At 38.2% G+C, this 16,652-nt stretch overlaps 1 protein-coding gene across 1 annotated transcript; it reads left to right on the top strand.

The window, feature by feature from the left end:
• The first annotated feature begins 1,240 nt into the window (after positions 1–1,240).
• osbpl7 (oxysterol binding protein-like 7) lies at positions 1,241–16,647 on the top strand. Its single transcript, XM_038734920.1, has 21 exons — positions 1,241–2,367; positions 2,997–3,140; positions 3,225–3,278; positions 3,363–3,476; positions 3,566–3,715; positions 3,828–3,951; positions 4,917–5,035; positions 5,156–5,245; positions 7,604–7,757; positions 7,983–8,089; positions 8,199–8,367; positions 10,189–10,335; positions 10,428–10,564; positions 11,114–11,251; positions 12,314–12,377; positions 12,505–12,583; positions 13,263–13,407; positions 13,523–13,673; positions 13,922–14,048; positions 14,499–14,621; positions 14,987–16,647. The coding sequence occupies exons 1-21, from the start codon at positions 2,239–2,241 to the stop codon at positions 15,093–15,095; spliced, it is 2,574 nt and encodes an 857-aa protein (XP_038590848.1). The 5' UTR covers positions 1,241–2,238; the 3' UTR covers positions 15,096–16,647.
• Positions 16,648–16,652: the final 5 nt, after the last annotated feature.

The following is a 16,652-nucleotide window of genomic DNA, read 5'->3' as shown; positions in this document are numbered from 1 at the left end:
GCTGCTTCTGCCCAGATTTAGCGGCGTATCAGTTTGGATGTAACGCACCCTTCATTGTGGATCTACTGAGATTGGCTATACTCTCACTGTGTTAAGGTCATGTCTTCACAGTGATTCTTGTCTGCAGACTAATGTGGTTACAAATACAGAGACTGTTAGTGACAAAATGATAAAACCTGAAAAGAACTTTCCCACTTAGGTGAATGAAGAATTTTGCAAATTAAAGGCGTTTGTAAAAATAAATATTTTGACACCAAAACAATGCATCGTATTTATTCTATTTTGTAATTACACTGCATATTTTTGGTTTTTATGTCTGTAAAGCATATTGTTTTTAAAAAGTGCTGCATAAAGAGCATACTAAGTACTTTGATACCAATTCAACAGACATTTTACAACTGTTGTCCTGCTGTGATTGTGGTCAGCATCTTTGCACTTCTTGTGTTGTGTCAGTGCTCTCTGTCTTTAGATCATGTTTCTCCTTATCCGGGACACAAGTGGCTAAAAACATCCCCTGAAAAACCAATTAAGCAGAGGTTGGTAATCCTCTTCTCGCCATGTTGGCCATGGTGTTACATATCAGACTGTGCAAATAATACAGTATGATGAAGTCCTAATGATTTGTTCATTCAGTTTATGGCTGCATCTAATGATTATTAATAATAAAATGTCAAAACAATCAAAAACCCAAACCAGACTCTTTATTTACTATCATAAATGATTAAGCAAAGCAAGAAGCTGGAACCAGCTTTTGCTTCAATAATGACTAATCAATTATCAAAATAGTTGACAATGAATTTACTTAAAACTACTTAAAACTTTTAAGTAGTAATTGAGTTATGTAACTGGTTAAGCAAGAGCCTGTATTACTAAATGAATCATCAATATTTTGGCATGAAAAATATTTGCATTTACATCTCAAATATGGCTAAAAATAACAAGAATGCCAATATGTTGCACTACAGCACCACAATATATGATCTCAAATGACCATAGAGTTTAATCAGCGCTTCTTTGACACAGTTTAAAAACAAATATGAAGCATTATAACCGTCAAAACAATAGTATGTATCGCGTGACTGTTTTTGGAGCATGTTATAGGGTGTTTGTGTCTTTTACACCTCCACCCATGGTCAACAACTCTGAAATTAACAGTGACACAGCAACCACAAGAATGACAGGGGACATCTTCATAGGCTGTTCCTTTTTTTTTTTTTTTTACCTCAAGCATTGTATAAAGGAGAACTGTGATAAAATACATCATTAACATTTTCTTTTTTGAAAGCATGTGACATCTGGAAACAAACAACAATTTAACCACATTAATTTAGAAATATACCATATAACATTTCAAATTCTCAAAACAATTATCTGAATATGGAATGAATGATTAGTTTTGTGTTCAGACTTTCAGCATTTACGACATCATATTAACCAAGAGCTCAGCGCTCACCTCTGTTAGGTAACTGGATTACACAGAGTCCTATCTTGTCTCCTGCTCTGTTGAGCCTATTTAACACTTTCACTGTTGTCTACTCTCTTTCTCATCGAGCCATCTTGCTCTCATGGGTCATTATGCAGTACAGCTCTTCATAAAGGAGAATATCAAACTTAACATGTACAATATTTGATAAAAGTAATCCTTTAAAAGTAAGAGTGGACTCCCCTGTAGTTTATTCTAACTTTACACTTCAACAGCTTGTTCAAGCAAGAAAATATGTATTCCACTTTGGCTATGACGTTTAAGAGATAATGATAAATTGATTTGTCAATTTGGCGATAAAAGAGCAAGAACTTAATGATGGATTAATTGTCAAAAGTCATTTATCAGGAGGAAATGACAATAAAATGTTAGATTCCAGCTCCTCAGACATGACGATTTTCTGCTTTTCTCTGTTTTACAACATTGTTAACTGGATATTTTTGGCCACAAGGTCCATTTAGAAGCTATTTTGGAGCTTTTGGTCATGCCACATGATCTTCATTAGCAGATGGAGTTTGAACAGCTGTCAAGGAATTGTAAAAGTTCAAATTTCCATTTCAATGTCTTTGGATTTTGTTCTGTACTGTTGGTCGGTCAAAAGAACCAATGAGATGTAATATATATAATATAATATTTAGATTTCTCGTTGTCTAACCTACTTACGCTGACATGGGGCTTTTGGCAGATTGCAGTGGATCTCTCTCGACAAGCAGCAGATCACAACAGGGACATAAGTCTGAGGTTTGCGCTCTGAAATGGATTCATATGGGTCTTCACTCAACCGCAGCCAATCGCTGGCGAGCGGCCTGGAGAAGACTTCACCAACGTGGAAGCCATCCCACTCACGGAGCAGCAGCACTCTGTCATCTCGCCACTCCAGACAGGTGAGGCTTTGTATCAGTTAAGATTTACAGATCATATGTCAGCACTGCAGGTCGCCAGAATTAAATTGTTGTAGAAGCAGTGAACAGGGTCTTTCCTTTGAGGGCACACAGTCACCTGAAAGAAGCATAGATTAACATCTGACTTTTGTTGTAGTTGTATGTGTTCTGTTTTTATTCTGGATTATTGTTTTACATAACACCACTGAGATTAGTGAGCCAGATACTTGGGCTACTTATTTGAAAGGCAGTAAAGACGCAACACTAAAATCAATACCTACCGGTCAGTTTTTTTGTGATGGTGATGTTGATTTTATAATTGTGTCTTGCTCACAAGTAATTAAAACCAGAATTAAAATCAGAATTCAACAAATTTGATAGATTACTAATAACGGTAAGTAGATACATTTTTAAAAAGTCCACCTTGTTCTAAGCTTTTAAGACAAATTTAGCTCACTTAAACACAAATTCTCTCGCCAGATGACTCATTTATACCCGAAATAAAATATTGCACACACAATCTGTTGTGTTTGCTGTAGTGCTTTTGTAAGAGATCAATACAAAGAAGAAAACAAATGTGTCGAGCCAAGTAAACCTTAAAAGTGTTTTTCCCCATTCATTGCTGTCCATAGATTATCAAAGATTGGGAAGTGATTGATGACCAACAGGTAGAAATGCAAACAGGAGGTGAGAATCCTCATGACATGACCACCCCGGGGATCTGTGAAGGATATCTTCTCAAGAGGAGGAAGTGGCCACTTAAAGGTTGGCACAAGGTGAGATATCCATCCACTCTGTCATCTTGTATGCAGAGATTTTGATTATATAAATAAAGAGTTGATGTTTGATCTCTTTTTCAGCGATACTTTGTCTTGGAAGCAGGGATCTTGCGTTACTCAAAAAATCAACAAGATGTAAGGGAACATTACATTTTAAAACATAAACTAGTATAACTTACTGCATCTGGAAACACTTAGACAACTTTTTTCTCACTAAAGGTCTCCAGGGGAAGAGTCCAGGGCTCCCTGGATCTTAGCCTTGCAGTGATGTCGATAAACAAGAAATCAAATCGGATTGACTTGGATGCAGGGGACATTCTCTATCATATGAAGGTAAGCGTAGTTATTAAATGCTACTGCTATGTTTCAAACAAATAAATAGTGCGCCTTCAGATTAAAAATTATGTTCTTGTCTCTCCAAGGCAAAGAGCCATGAACTCTTCTACATTTGGGTAACAAAGCTACAAGCCCACCGCTTGTACAAGAAGAATGAGGCAGCTCACATTAACAGCGGCTTCCTCCAGATGTCCCATGGTGCTGCGGCTGGACAACCTCAGACAAATGGAGATTTGGTGACTATCAAACAAATAATAATAAAGTCAAAGCTAACAACAATCTTTACAACTCAAGTGGGACTCAAAGTGAGTCTTAAATGTCCTCTTCCCTGTGTATTCACGTTAGCAGAGCTCTGCAGGCCTGGCAGATTCAGCTGGAGCGTCAGGAGTGCTGCCCTCAGCTAATACCGCTGTGAATAGCAAAGTGTCTGCCTGGCTGCAGCAAAGTCATGGCCAAGACACCTGTGTTCAAGGTATTTGCCATATTCATAAGTGCAAAGACACAACATTCAATGAAAGAGTCTCATGAAAGGTCTGGATAATCTTTAGGTTCCTTTAAAAAGGGACCTCTCACTCCTTAGCTCTGCTTGAGGCTACATTAGTTGCTACTAGCATAACACACCCGATTAGCGATTTCAGTTAAGTTGAATTGTTTGAAATGTAAGCAACAGGAATGAACTAGAAGAATTCATGGAATAAAACCGATGATGGCTCTGTTTGAAACAGAAGACAGTTGCCTCGCTGCCTCATTGCCATAACAGGAAAGGCACAACTTTTGAGGGAAGGCATCTTCTAAGAACATTGGTTTTTAACAGGCTTTTATGGCAACACTTGCAGCAATTTGTGATGTCAGCACGTTGTCTTGCTTCTCTTCTGGCTGTCAGTCACTAGCCTTAGCTTCATCTAGCTAGCTATTGAGAAGGCAAATAGCTAACAGACGTCTCAGAAATTATACCAAACAAACCTGGCTGGTTACAGTCACAGACCAATAAAATAGTCCAGTGTTTAGTTTTTACTAACTTTTCAAAAAATCTAAGCGAAAAAAGTACTAAAAACCTTTTAAAGCATACCTTTATTGACAAATTCGTGTTGGTCCGCCATCTTGCCAAGGCCCTGTGAGCTGCCGCAGGCGTACAGATTTATAGGTAATAGGCAGCATTGAGTCAGTATCGTCAAAACTGACAATTACAGGGGCAGTTTGAAGGCATCTTATAAGACAGGAAAATATGATGGGATCCATTTCAAACAGCACTTGATGCCTCGCTGTCCTGTTAGACACTTTCTGAGACACCCGTTTCAAACACAGCCGATATCTCTGGTTCTACATCAGTTTTAATTGTTTAATCATTCTCACCATCTAAAATCTCAGCACTTATCTAAATGATTAATTAGTCAGAGAAACTCAATAAAAGCAAATACCTCTTATGTTTTCTCCCAGAGCTGAACCGCTGCCATTTGGACCTTTCTGAGCTAAACGGCTTAATCCAGAGGCTCCAGACGTTGGAGGCTGGCCAATCTTTCACTAATGGAGACTTAAAGCGCATCATCAGCATACAGGTTGACTTGCTGTTCAGTTTGTGACAACTAATTGTACCAGTATAACCAGTTCCTCCATTCTAGGATGCATCACATGAAAATAAAATTATTATTTGTGGTTTTATTCTTTTTTAAATACAGAATCTCTCACTTGAGAAACCGAAAAAGCAGAGGTCAGGGAAGATGTGGGGCCACTCTCGCACACTGTCTAGAGTGGAGGCCCTAGGAATGGTAAGAATGGTAGTTTACTCTGTCTGTTAGTATTTAGACCAAATTCATATGGATATTTAATTGGAGACCATGACACATTCATTGTGCCATGTTGTTTTAAGACATGCTCTTAGCGCAATACCTTTCTGTACATGGCAGCAGTAGAGTGGAATAAACCTTTTGTCCTGTCTTTTAACATGTATGTGGGAAATGGTTATTTGACCAAAATGAGAGAATAACTTAGAAATGTATGTGGGTGTATATATATGTAGGTGAGTGTGATAGTATGTGTGTAGGGGGGCCTGGTGAGGTGGCAGCTGTGTGTATGTGTATATTTTTAAGGACGTAATAGGTAGAAATGTGTGCAGGAATGTACGTACGTACGTATGTATAGTAAGAGTGTTGCTGTATACATATAATGTATATATGTATATTTGTATGTATTCTTTTGCCTTGCTTTTCAGTTTCATATGGAAGGATATTTGTTTTTAATGTAGCCTATGTAATCGGACAGGTATCTTCATCTGTGACTTGTATTGCTGTTGTCGTCTTTCAGGAAAGAGGACCATACTGGAAATAAGTTATACATTACCTTTATTGCGTTATCCTCGACATTTTCAATTTGTCTCACCTGCTATACAAATATTTTCATATGTAGATAAGTATATCTATTAAAAAAATACTAATTAGTTGATTGAAATCATAAATTATGTCTTATTACTGGTCATTTTTAGAACATATTGGGTTTAAATATTTGACATCCCAACCCTACAGTAACATTTCGGGGCCTTTCTCTAATCCAAAGCCTATTCGTGGGATTACTAAATCGGTGAGTTGGCAATGGTCAGAAAATTGGACAATTTGATTCATAAAAAAATATTCAATCTCCTCTTTGTACACACTGTAGCAGACTGCCATCCTAAAATAAAAAAAAAAAATGACATGAAAGAAACTGTTCTTTTCAGGTTAAAATGGTAAATGTGCTTTCTTTTAACTGCACTGAATAAAGTCTTTCTATGTGCTGTGTTCGTATTAGATGAACTACCTCTTAAGCACTGTTTTATTCATTGTCAACACATTTATGTACCAGAGTGTTTTACCATAGAACAGCAATGACATGATTTTGATCTATAGAATTTTTTGAATTGTAGAGTGAGTAAATTAAGAGATAAATTAAGTAAACCTGCATTTAGTTTTGATGAAAGTAGTTTTAAATCCTGCTCTTTAGAAACCAGAGTACTGTTTGTCTGTTCTGACAGCTAGTCAGTGTACAGCAGCTCTGAAGGTTTTCTTTCTTACCAAACAAATAGGGCCTGTGAAATGGCAAGTGAATATAGTTTAGTAGCTGGTAGGACAGAAAACCTACAAGGCTGTGGTATTAGAGGTCCAGGTTTTAGCCATTAAAAGGTAGTCAATAAATAAGTCCCTGATTAGTTGACTACTGTGATGTAGGTCAGACCTCTAGCTTTGCCTTTACAGTACCTTCCTGTCAGCATTGACTTGTCATAGCAGGAAAAGCACAGGTGTAACTTATAACATGATGTCTATACTCTATTTTGGTTGATGAAATTTAATTGATTTCAACAGGATAACCCCTGGCATTTTTTTAAGAGTACAATTAAATTACACCTGTGTTTGACAAATCATATTTTTAATGTGAAATTGAAGAGGCACATCTGTCCTTTTCCTGTCAATACAAAATATATTATGCTTTGTATTAAGGGAAGTCTTTAACATTTTGGGAAGTATGCTTATTCCCTTTGTTATCGAGAGTTAAATGTGAAGTCTAATACCAATATCATGTCTTTACAGAACATATGAATCTATCATATACATATATATAGGGAAACAGCTAGCCTGGCTCTGTCCAAACTAATCCACCTACCAGCACCTCTAAAGCATATTACCATTGTCTCAGTGAGCATGTTAGCACGCTAATGTTAGCAATTAGCTCAGAGAAACACTGTAAATAAGCCTTACAGAGCTGCTACCTTGGCTGTAGACTCTTAGTCTAACCCTGTTTCCAGACCTTATGCTAAGCTAAGCTAACTGGTTGCTGGCTTTAGTGTCATATTTACGATACAGACATGAGAGTGGTATCAATCTTCTCATCTGACACTCAGCGAGAAAGCACATAACTAGCATATATTCCTTTAACATTCATAGTCCACTATTCTTCTATGGTCCATGTTACATTCTTTATATCAGATCATATGCACTCAAAGTATGAAATATTATCTGCATACTGCAATGTAGTAACAATTAGGAGTGCTGATCTGTGCATCTGTGCAGGATAACACCCACAATGACAGATTACATGGGAATTGCTAAATTAACCAATGAAGCAACCATCTTCCATCTTCCTCTGTTCACCTATAGCTATCCTCCAGTCACCTGACCAGCTCATCTCACCTCGGTGCATCAGTCCCCTCAATCCCTGACTATGTCTACTCCCAGCTGTCCCCTCCCACTGTCACTCTGACGCCCGAGGGCAAGAAAATCCAGCATGACATCTGCGCCGTGTCGCTACGAGGTCAGAAAAACAGATACATGCATTTACGCACAGGTAGACAGGGATAGAACGTACTATTGTAGATAGATGAGCAAAATCCAAAACTGGGGTGAAATACACACAGACAAGATCACAGAGAGTACATAGAGATTATGCATGAGGGAAAATGTTATATAAACTTCCAGATTAAAATAAATCTGAAATGAATATGCGCCCCTGAAACTTCCCTGTCTTATTCCTTTTCAGTGCTTGCCTCTCTGAAGACAGTGCATGAAACTCTGTCCCAGGAGAGGCAGAAGCTGCAGGAAGTCTGGGAAACTAACAACATCCACCAGTCTAACACATTAGCTGAGGTAAGATTCATGCTGCACCTGCCATCTGGATTCTCTGGCACATATTCCTTTATGTCTTTTGATGTCTGGTTTTCTTTGTTCCTCCCTCTTTCTTTTTCTCCGTCGTTAGCCGGCAGCAGTGAGGCAAACGTCCCGAGGGCCTCCTTCAGTAGCAGATTCGGCTGCGGAGTATTTTGACGCCAGCGATGACATCCTTTGTGGTAGTTCCTCTGAGGTGTCTGATGAATCAGGACTTAGTGATGGAAGCACCACCAACTCTGAGCCAGAGGAAGGGCATGGTGGGTACCAGGGCTGCCAACTTTTTCAATTTAGTTTGTAGTGAAATTCGGTATCGTTGGAGTCGGTGCATTTTATGAGTAGGCCTCCTGTGACATTACCCACCGCAGGGGTCGGGGTCATCACTCCTCAATACAAATGAATTTGTTTAAAAACTTCTACAGCCAAATTAACACTTTTATATTTTTTTGTATAGATGAAAACCCCGGTCAATAATCACGGTCAATGATGAATAAGGATGGTTAGGATGATGAGCGTACTTGCCAACGTCCAGACATTCTTGCCTAAATCGAGAGACCAAACCTAACCAGGGTATCTGTGGATCTTCCCCCAGAAAATTGTTAATTTCAGAGACTAGTTTCTTGCATTCTATTGAATTTATGGAGTAATTGTGTTGCCGAAATGTTGAGTCGGGAGGACAGGGGGAAGGGGGCATTCATTTCTGAGGAGAATCTGGAGGGTTAAAAATTGTATATAAGTATAATGATTGAATTTATTCCACATTATATTGTCAGAATTCAATTATTATCACAATATCAATTTTAATATATATACAAAGAAGCCACACACTGTCTAGTTTCATCAAAATCACTGTAACTTAATGTGTTCACTTTTGTAACCCTAACAATATGTCCAGTGTTTAGTACTCTTTACTATGAGTACAACATGATTATATCTTCTCATTATCACTGAAAATACGTCTTTTTTACTCCCTTTTAAAAATATATAAAAAAAAAAAAGAAATTGTATAGCCATCATCTCATTGTCTTAAATATAATGGCTTATATAGGAACATAATCTGACCTCTTCTTACCTTGTTTCAATACTTAACTTTTACATTTTAAGATGGTAAAAGATCTATCAATTCATCAAAATTGCTGTTGTTGGCAACGCTTCATTTTAGATATTTTCTATCACAAAACTCTACCAAGTAACATACGAGTCTAGTCACAAACTGTCTGCGACTCACAGCGCGAGTCGGTCCACTTGATTACTATCCCGGCATACGCTGGTGTTGCATCAGCAGGTATAAAAAATGTTTCCCTGCGTGAGAAAATGGACGTGTTGGTGTGTGAATTGTATAAATTGCGTGAGTGTCATGGTTAATGCGTGACAGTTGGCAGCCTTGGTTGGTACATATACATCGAGTAGGCTATGTTATTTTAATTACTTTCAGCTACTCTGACTATAGTTGCATCAGTTCACAAACAGAAAACAAACTTAGTGAGGACAAAAATAACTATTTATATGATCATGGACTCACTGTGTTTTTTCTTGAAAACTTTAAACTAAAGACCCTTTAAAGAAACTTTTTATGTGTCTATTAAGACCATTCCCAATATGTTACTGTTTTTTAGCCATGCTAGTGGCGTGGCTGAAGGAATGGCATGTTGGTCCACTTCTGAAATATCTCGCTAAAGTTGAATATATTGTCATGAAATGTGGTTCAGACATTCATGTTCCTATTATATTATAATACTTTGGTGATGCCTTAATTTCTCCTGTAGCTCTAACACTAGGTCAAAAATTTGATTTTCCCAATACTTTGGTTTAAATGAACAGCTGCAAAACTAATGGCAATACCATCAGCTATACTTCTTTTAGTGCTAAATAGCAATATATTAGCATTGTCAAAATGAGCCAGTTTGCATGACGATGTTAGCATTTAGCTTAAAACAATGCTGTTCTTAAGTACAGCCTCACATAGCTGCTAGCATGGCTGTAGACAATTGTTCTTGTTATTTTCTGAATAGCTCTTGAAAATTATTTCCATTCTTGATTATCAGTATGATTAATGTAATTTTCTTTCACCAACATTACAGCATCAGCCACCCGGAAGTACCGTGCTAGCATTTCCAGAACTCCTAATAGTGTTGTTCCCAAGAGCACTGGCCGGCGTACAACACTGCCGGCTACCTGTCCTGACAACAGCCATGTGGGCCTCATGGCTATCCTCTACAATAACATAGGCAAGGACCTGGACTAACTCGCACCACTCTGCAATTACATGGAAATGATTTTTGACACTGTTATTTGAGTGCTATGTGCTGTTTTTACTCAGGGAAAGACTTGGCTCGAGTGTCCATGCCTGCTGCTCTCAATGAGCCTGTTAACCTGCTGCAGAGGCTGTGTGAAGAGCTGGAGTACAGTGAGCTGCTGGATACTGCCAGCAACACATCGGACCCCTACCAGAGGATGGTAACACTATTCAGACATATGTTTGTGTAAGACAGATGGGAAACTAGGGGTGGGCAAGCTGACGGTTTTAGATCGAGATCATGATCTAAGGCATCCATGATCTACTTTTTCTCTGCAGCAATCTACTGTTATCTTTAATTTTGAACACAGTTATTCAGCAACAGGCAGGTTACATGAGCAACAAAGTGACGCTGTTTTTATTTTATTTATATTTTTTACTAAACAAGGAGGGATATGTAACAAACAAGGACAATTTCTCTTTCCCACCCAGATCCTTCTGATTGCCTCTAGACTGAGTTAAAACAACAGACTCAGAAGACAAAATAAGATTATAAGAAGTAAGAATAGACACCTGAGCATGAGAGATAAGTGCATCAGTAAACGAAGGGAAGGGAAATGTGTGAAAGTACTAAAACTGCATTGAAAAATAAATAAAAAGAGCAACAGTCCCTTGTGTGCACCAATCTTTAAACAATGAACTAAAGTTCAAACTATGTGACCCGTATTATTTGCAGAAAGTGAGCTTTTTGTATTTTATCTCTTTGCCAGGTATACATTGCTGCCTTCGCCATCTCTGGTTACTCCACTGCAACGTTCAGAAACCGCTACAAGCCCTTCAACCCGCTGCTGGGGGAGACATACGAGTGTATCAGGGAGGACCGGGGCTTCCGCTTCATCAGTGAGCAGGTATCTCAGGAAGAATAACTTCACAGACAGAATATTTATTACTATTATGATTTATTACATTTATTAATATCTTATTCGGGAGCAGCTTGTTTGTCTCACATCCACAAAAGCCTTTTAGAGTTCTGACTAGCCATCCAAGAAGTGTTAAAATCAGGGGGCAACCGGACTTGGTTGAAGATACTTGAGGACGTTTTGCTCTCTCATCCAAGATGAGATGATGGATGTATGGAAGTCTGAACGACCGTTGTTGACTGTCGCATGAGGCCAAATGTGAGCTTTTGTTCAATCTCTTGGGAAGGGATCAAAGGATGACATTGTAAGTGGGGGATAAGTGGTGTCTCAGTCCTCCTCCCTTGTTGGGAGATGGTTTCTCTACTATGGTGTAAATGGCTTCTTTTACTCCTCTTTCAAACCATCTTGTGGCTGTTTTCACAAAGGTCCTTCTCTTGGGCTTGGGCAGTTGTTGGTATGTTATCAGCTAGGTGGTAGAGGGTTCTGGTAACTCCTAATAGTTTATGCTCCAGTGGGTAGTGAGAGTCAAAGAATAGGTATTGTTTTGTGTGGGTGGCTTTTCCTGTATTCTTCAATGTGTACGGCACACTCCAAGAAGGCCAAACTGTTGCTGTTGCTGACATCTTCTCATGTGAACTTGATGTTTCAGTCCACTGAGTTGATGTGTTCTTGCCCCTCCTGGGTTTTCAGTTTTGACCCATATATTGTTAAGCAATTAAGTGAAAACTAATTAATTCCTCAACAAAGCAATTCACAATTTCTTCAACAGTAGCTTATCAATGTAAGTCTGGTAGGCAAAAAGATATTTGTGACCTGTTATACAGTTATAATTGTGTGTTTCTTTGATGTTTTACTGCAGAGGTGTGATAGATTATTCATGATGTAGAATACATTTTAATTCTTATGAAACTCAAACAACAGATACTAGAAGAATTTTGAGTAAATGAGACAGAGGATCTGAAAGCTGAGGTTCTTCTGATGAGCCTGGTTGTATGTGGTCAGATTTTTTGTCTTGTTTTTGAGTTAACACTCATCTCTATACTTAACCAGGTCTGCCACCATCCCCCCATCTCTGCCTGCCATGCACAGTCAGAGAACTTCTCCTTTTGGCAGGGTGAGACTCTTCTTTTATCAAGCCACGTTCTTGATTTTTTTTGTGTGTATCTCAGTTATTGGTGTGAATCACATGTATTTTTAAAACTTTGATGCATATTCTCAACAATATTCATATTCCTGAACAGACCAGCGATGGAAGAATAAATTCTGGGGGAAATCACTGGAGATTCTGCCAACAGGAATGGTGAATGTCACTCTTCCAAGGTAAACAATCCACACCTGGTTATCTGTATTTAGCTAGTCATGCCTCTGTTAGACAAGGCCTGCCTAATTAATGTTAATGAAAATCTTCCATTAGAATTCAGTTGGGACCAGTGAGATATGAAACACTTTATATTAATATCACTATTTTAAAATGACACGTCAGTCTCAGAAACAACAGACAAGACAAACTTTAAAACATCTGACCACATTTTGCCCACAGTGCTTGCCAGAGCCACAGCATTTGACCGTGTGGGCTATACGTAATGATATGATGCAATATAAAGGTGTTTTCATGTTTATATTGCACTGCACAGAAGATTTTCAACAGTGTACAGAGAAACAGAAAACATATAGTATGTGCCTTAACCATTAGGCTACCGGGTGCCCAACTGATGAATATTTTTGTCATCCGTTGATTACTTTTTCTGCTGATAGATTAATCTTTTTGTCCAAAAAGTGCCAGAATAATATGAATGGTGTTCATCTTAATTTCCCAACATCCAAGCTGACACCTTCAAATTGCTTTTCATGTATAACTAACAGTCCAAAGCCCAAAGGCATTAAGTTTACAGTGAAATAAAGCAGAGAAACCCAGAAAACATTCACACTTGAGAAACTCAAATCATAGAATGGCATCTGTGCTTGATAAATTAATGATTATTATTATTTTTTTGTCCAGATACGGAGACCACTACGAATGGAACAAAGTAGTGACCTGCATCCATAACGTCTTCAGTCAGCAGCGCTACCTGGAGCATTACGGAGAGGTCACCATCCGCAACCTCAAAAGCAACGTCTGCACCTGCAAGATAACCTTCGTCAAGGTGACTGCACCACTCAGCCCCTTTCTCTTTTACTGTTTGTGGCAAGTGACTTGGCCGTGTTTGGTTACACAGTTTATCTTAGAGTTTTGACTGACAAGTGTTTGTTTTGTTATAGTCTCGTTATTGGGGTTCAGATACAAATAAGAATGAGGTGCAGGGCATGGTGCTGGACCAAAGTGGGAGTGTCATTCACCGGTTTGGAGGTCTTTGGCATGAAGGCATCTTCTGTGACACTCTGCCCACTCCGAAATGTGTCTGGAAGCCAAGTGAGTCCCATCGTCGTCACAAACGAGACATGTTTACGAACGCGTTTGTTATAGAGTTTGTCCTTGAGGTGTTTCATGTGTTGATGTAATTAGGCCGATTGCCAAGATACTGCTTTAGAGGTTGAGAGTCTAAATGGAAGTGAAGTGAAATGACAAAGCACTCCCTGTGGCTAAAACAGCTAATCAGCATAAATCCTAATGTCACGTTTGTGCAGCAGCTCACCTGAGAGGCTTCTGTCACCCCACAGATCCCCAGCCAAAGGATTACCTGCTGTACTATGGCTTGTCCTCCTTCGCCATAGAGCTGAATGAACTCACCCCGGACCTGAAGCCTCTCCTGCCTCCTACAGATAGCCGCCTACGCCCAGACCAAAGGTGACCCAAGAAAATCTTCATAGTTTGGAAAATGTTTTACAAGGCACTGAAAATTAATAGTAGTAGTGTAAGGCTGATATCACTTTTTCAGTCATTAAAAAGTAACCTAACTTTCAAAAATATGCATTTGAACCCTGACACACTGAGTAAACAGACACAATTTAGCTGTTTTCTGAAATTTTAATGCCTAGATATAACATCTGACGATCATTTAGCATTCATTGATTGCCTGTGTTTCCCTTGTGCAACCCGAATTGTCTTTTTTACCAGCAAAAATTAGAAGCAGTAACAGTAACTTCCATTTGCTAGCTTAACACGTATAAAACTGTAACTACAGTACTATCTTACAAGTAAGAGAGTTAGTATTTATCTCAGATTTCTTTAGTGAATTTCTGAAGGAAAATAACTTCTGTTGCAATGATCACTGTAAACTATTTGCTGTTTTCATAGGATGTTGGAGGAGGGACACGTGGATGAATCAGACAGGAAGAAAGATGATATAGAGGAAATTCAGAGGGAGCGGAGAAAAGAGCTCGCCAAGAGGGGCGAAGAACATGTTCCACGTTTTTTCAAGCAAGTTCATTTCTATTATCATCCTGCTTATGGAAGGACAGTAACAAACTATTATGTCCTGTATCATCTGTTTTTTACAACAAATGTATAAGCTCATTTACTTGAATAATTAAGAATTTAGACCGTGAAATAGTCTTGCTTTATTGTCTGTTTTATTAATACTGATTAACGCATTTTGGATTTATTGTGATATAGCTAAAAAATACAAGGATGTTACTTCTTTCCTCCAAATTTTTTATATTCTGGAGAGACCAAGGAATAGCTGACAAATGTTCTCAGGTTTTTTCACCATGTTCATGTGCAAATACATAGCAATATTAAAGCTGGTAAATGATCATTTTCTTCTTCTTTGTCTCCTTCTTCAGGAAAGCCAAAGATTCCTGTGGACGGGACGTGTGGGTGACAAACGAGACTTACTGGAAGCTCAGAGAAAATCCAGGTTTTGCTAATTCTGATAACATAACTCTGTGGTGATGAGACGACAGCGACAAGCGACGGCAGATAATAACACATGAGAGGGAGACTGTAACATCCGAGTGGTGGATATTCGAACAGCATATATGAACCGCTCTGAGAAACATGCAGAGAGGGGACAGTGCTGCTGATCTTCTGTTGGCCCATGACTGGCTCATGGGAAGCAGACACCTGTCACGTTATTCAGCATCCAGTACAGGTGAAAAAAACATTGAGAGAACTTTCTCAGTAAGATACATTTTTTAATGCATTTTATTTATTTTAGATTACTTCAGTCAACTCATGTGTTTGTTTTTGAGAATTTCACAGTTTTCTGACCAACAGACTGAACGTGTGACGCACTCTCGACACATCTTGAAATTCACAAATGACTTGAAATGAAAATGAAAACTCTTTGAAAGTTGTCAAAATTTTATTTTTCTGTCAGGTTAGGAAGAAGCCTACTATATTGACATATTAAGTGTTAACATTCAATCAACTCATGTCCTCCTCTCAACCAGTTTACTGTGTTTTATAATGAGTACAACTGTTTAATATACTGAAGTCAATGCTACAGTCAGGGCTGGATTACCAACAGCCTCGGACCCACAATGGGGCCAGCTGGTTTGTGGTAACTTGATTTATTGCAAATTTGTTTGGGGATATGCACCACTAAAGCACAATAAAGATAGGAACCTTAAAGCGGCTTTAATTAATATTTTAACAATAAGAATGTGATGATGTCCAGTGCTCCCCTATCGCTTTCTAGCGAGTTTCAGCACATTGTTTATCTGTGCAGTGACCATAGTGGAGCATTTAGCAGCTGAAAAGCCAGATATTTCCCTCAGGAGTTGTTGGAGACCAAAAACTGAGCTTGAAGAGAATGGATGTTGTGGCCAGAAACAAGACTGCAAATGAAGGCTAATAAAAGCTGCAATGATTAGTCATTTTACAGTAAATTTATTGGCAGCTGTTTTGATAAATAATTCTGTTGTACAGGAACCCTGGTTCAAACTGTGCATCGTGCATATGCCAAAATAAATTTGTCATTTACAGCATCTACCTAGTTTTCTAAAGGTGCACCAATACTAATGTATGAAGTACTCTGACTTTGTGTTGCTTTCACATTATTAAGAGAGATGAGTATGAAGGCTATGATGCTGAAGATGATCGCCATCAACTGTTGTATTGATAAGATTTATGACAGTATCTGTCTAAATACTTTGGTCATTGCTAACATAGATCATATGGTGGTACATCTACCAGTATTCAGTATAAGAGAGGAGAGACAATACTATACTGTATTTTTATTTCATTAATAGTGAAAATAATATCCAGCTGGTTGGAAACATGTACATACTGTATTTATACAGTACATTAAACTGTCAACACCAGATTTGTGTTTTTATTTTTCAGTATTATTAATACTTTTATTAATTATATATTTGTAGGATACGGATGGTAAGTATCAAATCATTATTACAATATTTAAATCTAAATAAATTATGGCACAAATGGATTCTCACATAATTTTTCAGTATATTGAATATGTAGCATTTTGTGCTTTCAGGTCAACAC

This window comes from Micropterus salmoides, unplaced genomic scaffold (genome assembly GCF_014851395.1).
Source record: "Micropterus salmoides isolate LMB-PRFRI ecotype aquatic unplaced genomic scaffold, ASM1485139v1 Ms_hic_scaffold_21, whole genome shotgun sequence".
Taxonomy (NCBI): Eukaryota; Metazoa; Chordata; class Actinopteri; order Centrarchiformes; family Centrarchidae; genus Micropterus; species Micropterus salmoides.
Note: the sequence above shows the minus strand (reverse complement) of the source record. Positions and strands in the feature narration are given on the sequence as shown.

Excerpts from the sequence above, each read along its gene's own strand:
- osbpl7 (XM_038734920.1), top strand. The coding sequence starts at position 2,239 with ATGGATTCATATGGGTCTTCACTCAACCGCAGCCAATCGCTGGCGAGC. Across the intron at positions 3,477-3,565 it reads ACATTCTCTATCATATGAAG|GCAAAGAGCCATGAACTCTT; the intron begins GTAAGCGTAGTT and ends TGTCTCTCCAAG. Across the intron at positions 3,952-4,916 it reads CCAAGACACCTGTGTTCAAG|AGCTGAACCGCTGCCATTTG; the intron begins GTATTTGCCATA and ends GTTTTCTCCCAG.